We start from the raw sequence: 3,217 nt of genomic DNA, 5'->3' as shown, positions 1-3,217 counted from the left end.
ATGTTGCTGTAGGAATGTTGTCTCGCTTCCCTTCAACGTGTTGTTCTTCTCCCTCTCTCTCCCTCTCCCCCTCTCTTACTCCCTCTCTCCACCTCTCAGGAGCAGTTTGAGTTTGCATTGACAGCTGTTGCGGAGGAGGTGAACGCCATACTCAAAGCTCTGCCGCAGTGAGACGGCCGAGCCTCAGCCAGAAGCGTCCCCCGGGTCCTCCTCTCCTGCTCTCCTCTTCCCCTCTCCTGTCCTCCACTCCTCATCTCCTCTACTCCCCCCCGTCTCCTCTCCTCTCCTCTCCCCCTCTCCTCCTCTCCTCCAACCCTCCTCTCCTGCTTTCCTCTTCCTCCTCTCCCCCTCTCCTCTACTCCCCCCCTCTCCTCCACTTCCCCCCTTCTCTTCCGTCGTAGTGGATGTTTGGTGTCTGAGAGCGTGACCTAATCCTCTATTGTCATAGTAACGGAGCGTGTCTCTGTACAGACGACATTCAGTGCATTCAAACCATTTGACTGACTGACACCGTTTCTCTCTGTTCAATGAATTAATGATTATAATATATTTATTCTAGACATATTGTTTTTAGATCTCTATATACCAGTACGTATGTATGTGCGTATGTATTTATGTATGTATGTGTGTGTGTCTGTACATGATATGACCTTGGTTGCCACATCTGTATCATGGAACATCTTCAAGCCTGATTTTCAATGTCATATTTTCTTTGTCTTGTTATACGGTATTCTGAGCAGTAGTAGGCCTATCCATGTCATGTATATCACAAGGGTCAAATCAGTCCTGACAATGATGCTTAGGATTCGAGTAATTATGATGATGATGATGATGATGATGATGATGATACAAGCAATATGTGTGTCTTTCGATCGACGCGACTTGGACAAATATTCTGTAGTTGTCGTAAACAGCCAATATTGTGATCTGTCAGTGATAAGTACCGTATACTAATGCCTGCCTCTATTAAAAGCAGTAAGATGAAGTGTTTGTGCGATGGTATGAGACTGATGTGTAAACGGAGCAGCTCTGTGATGTAGCAGAAACGCCTGCGGTGTGACTAGCTGATACTTTGTCTCAGTAATGTCTCAGAGCTTTGTTACCAAACGTGACAGTAGACCAGGGGAGGCTGGTGGAGGTAGGAATCGGAGGACGGGCTCATTGTAACGCATGGAACAGAATGAGGAATGGAATCTCACAGGTGTGTTTGACAGGGTTCCTTATGCCGTTCCATGTATTACAATGAGCCCCGTCCTCTGATTTCTACCTCCACCAGCCTCCCCTGCAGTATACTATATTCGCCATTTTACTTTCTCTCGTATAAAATGAATGCTCTCGAGACATTTATTAACTATTTATGATACAGTTGAAAGGACAGTAACTATGTTTTGTTGCCTGCGAACATAATAATAATATTGTTTGAGTTGTAATCAATCTTGATTCTTTCCATTTTAATGGTCAATGTAACATGTCCAACTCTGTTGCTAATGGATACAGCTATATCCAGTAGGGTTTCTCTTTTCAGCCAGTGCTGACGCAAGCCCAAAACGCAGCGTATAGGCAATTAGTTTTTCACAGTAAACTGGCAAAATTTCTCTTGGTCTGCGCTCACGTGGGGGGTAAAAACAGAGGCGTTTCCATGACAACGAACAGGTCAAGTGCCATCAGGTGCTGGCTGAAAGATTCTGGCCTTGAAAATAGCACTCGTATTTCAGACACACACCCCCTAAGCACCACCGTTTGCACCAAGACTGGTTTTTACTCCGTTAAAACATAGCCCTTCATGTGTTTGAACAGTCCTGCAGACTGCACTACGAGAGAACACGCAGTTCACTTCACTCACGTCACTCACAGTTGTGCTTTCAATAGACCCCTGGAACAATAACACTCACCTCTCCTATCATACTGTCACGACGGCCGCGTCACGACGACTGTGTCCATCCGTGTTCTGGTTGGTATGTCTGACCTGTATGAATGACCACTGACATGATCTGGTTGTATAGGAGTGCGGCATATGCGACTACAGTGCATGGCTGTTTGATAGCTGTTGTTAGCCAAATAGACCTATTTTAGTGTGTTGTGTTTCCCCTTTAAAGCCTAAGGATGTCTCCTTCTCAAGTGAACAACTACAGTAGTTTAATAGTTCTGTCAGCAGATTATCAATACTTCAGGTATGTTGAATTAAAAACAGCATTTTGTTGTATAGACTATAACGTGTTGTACCCTATTTCATGAACCAAGCCAAGGATATAGATATAATTATAATTTTGACCTTCGAACCATTCATTTTGAAAGAATAGTCACTAAGGTTGAATAGTGAAAACAGCAGCTGAGGGGTTGGGGGGGGGGGGGGGGGCAGCAGAAAGACCTTGGTGCTGGTTATGGAAGAGAAGGGAAGGGGTTGAGCTGGAAGCCAGGAGGAGATGGGCAGTGATTTGGCCACCACTGGCGATGTGTTGGGGTGTTACGGTTTAGGTCGAAACACCTGATGAACGTCGGTCACCGTCTGATGACATCACCTCCTGGCCAAGGCTGCAGTCACCAGACAGTTCCTCTGTTCAGGTGAGAGTAGTGGAAGCATAATGTTGTTGTTCTAAGGGTCCTAAACTCCTTTCTTCTGTCAGAGCTGAAACTAGCTATGCTAACGTGACCAGCCCTGGTCTCTCATTCGCTGTAACATCTTTGATCTTTCACCTAATGAATCATTCAACCTGGTTTCCTTAGAAAGAGATGGCTGGTGTGTACCATACCATAGTATGTATATTCGTCTAACAACCAACAGAAGATATTTTTGTTCTATCAGTGAAAAAGGAAACTTGTGTGAATAAAGTCCCATGATCAATGGAGTATTGTATTGCAACCTTGTGTCCCAAGATGATTTTTTTGGGTCATTCTTCTCACAACGATATTTGTCTTTTTGACACATTTTAAACATACGTAATTGACCTGGTCTGTGACATGGATAAGAGATTGTATCTCACTGAGACTAAAGGTTAATTGTATATTTTCATCTGCAGAGCTCGAAATGGAGTAAAACAACTGTTTAAGAATGCGCCATCAATTTTAGCAAACCATTTAAAAGAAAATCGGATCCCCTATCATATACAATATTTCTACTTTAAAAAATCTGCCTGGAAGTCACATTCTGAGGTTCTGATGCACAGCAGAGACCACAGTCACAGATGAGCAGGGGAGCATCACACTAGGGTAAGGATGA

At 44.1% G+C, this 3,217-nt stretch overlaps 1 protein-coding gene across 1 annotated transcript in view; it reads left to right on the top strand.

Annotated features, from left to right (window-relative positions):
* Positions 1 to 171, top strand: part of LOC308149772 (receptor-type tyrosine-protein phosphatase N2-like) — a gene marked incomplete at both ends in the record, with an annotated part of 180,364 nt that extends 180,193 nt beyond the window's left edge. The window contains one exon of the mRNA XM_080522662.1: positions 100 to 171. Coding sequence (XP_080378788.1) covers positions 100 to 171 — 72 coding nt within the window. The remainder of the gene's footprint in view (positions 1 to 99) is intronic.
* Between the last annotated feature and the right edge of the window lie 3,046 nt (positions 172 to 3,217).

This window comes from Nansenia antarctica, assembly GCF_963989245.1.
Source record: "Nansenia antarctica genome assembly, chromosome: 2".
Taxonomy (NCBI): Eukaryota; Metazoa; Chordata; class Actinopteri; order Argentiniformes; family Microstomatidae; genus Nansenia; species Nansenia antarctica.
The sequence above is the reverse complement of the archived record's forward strand: the minus strand, read 5'-3'. Positions and strand labels throughout refer to the sequence as shown.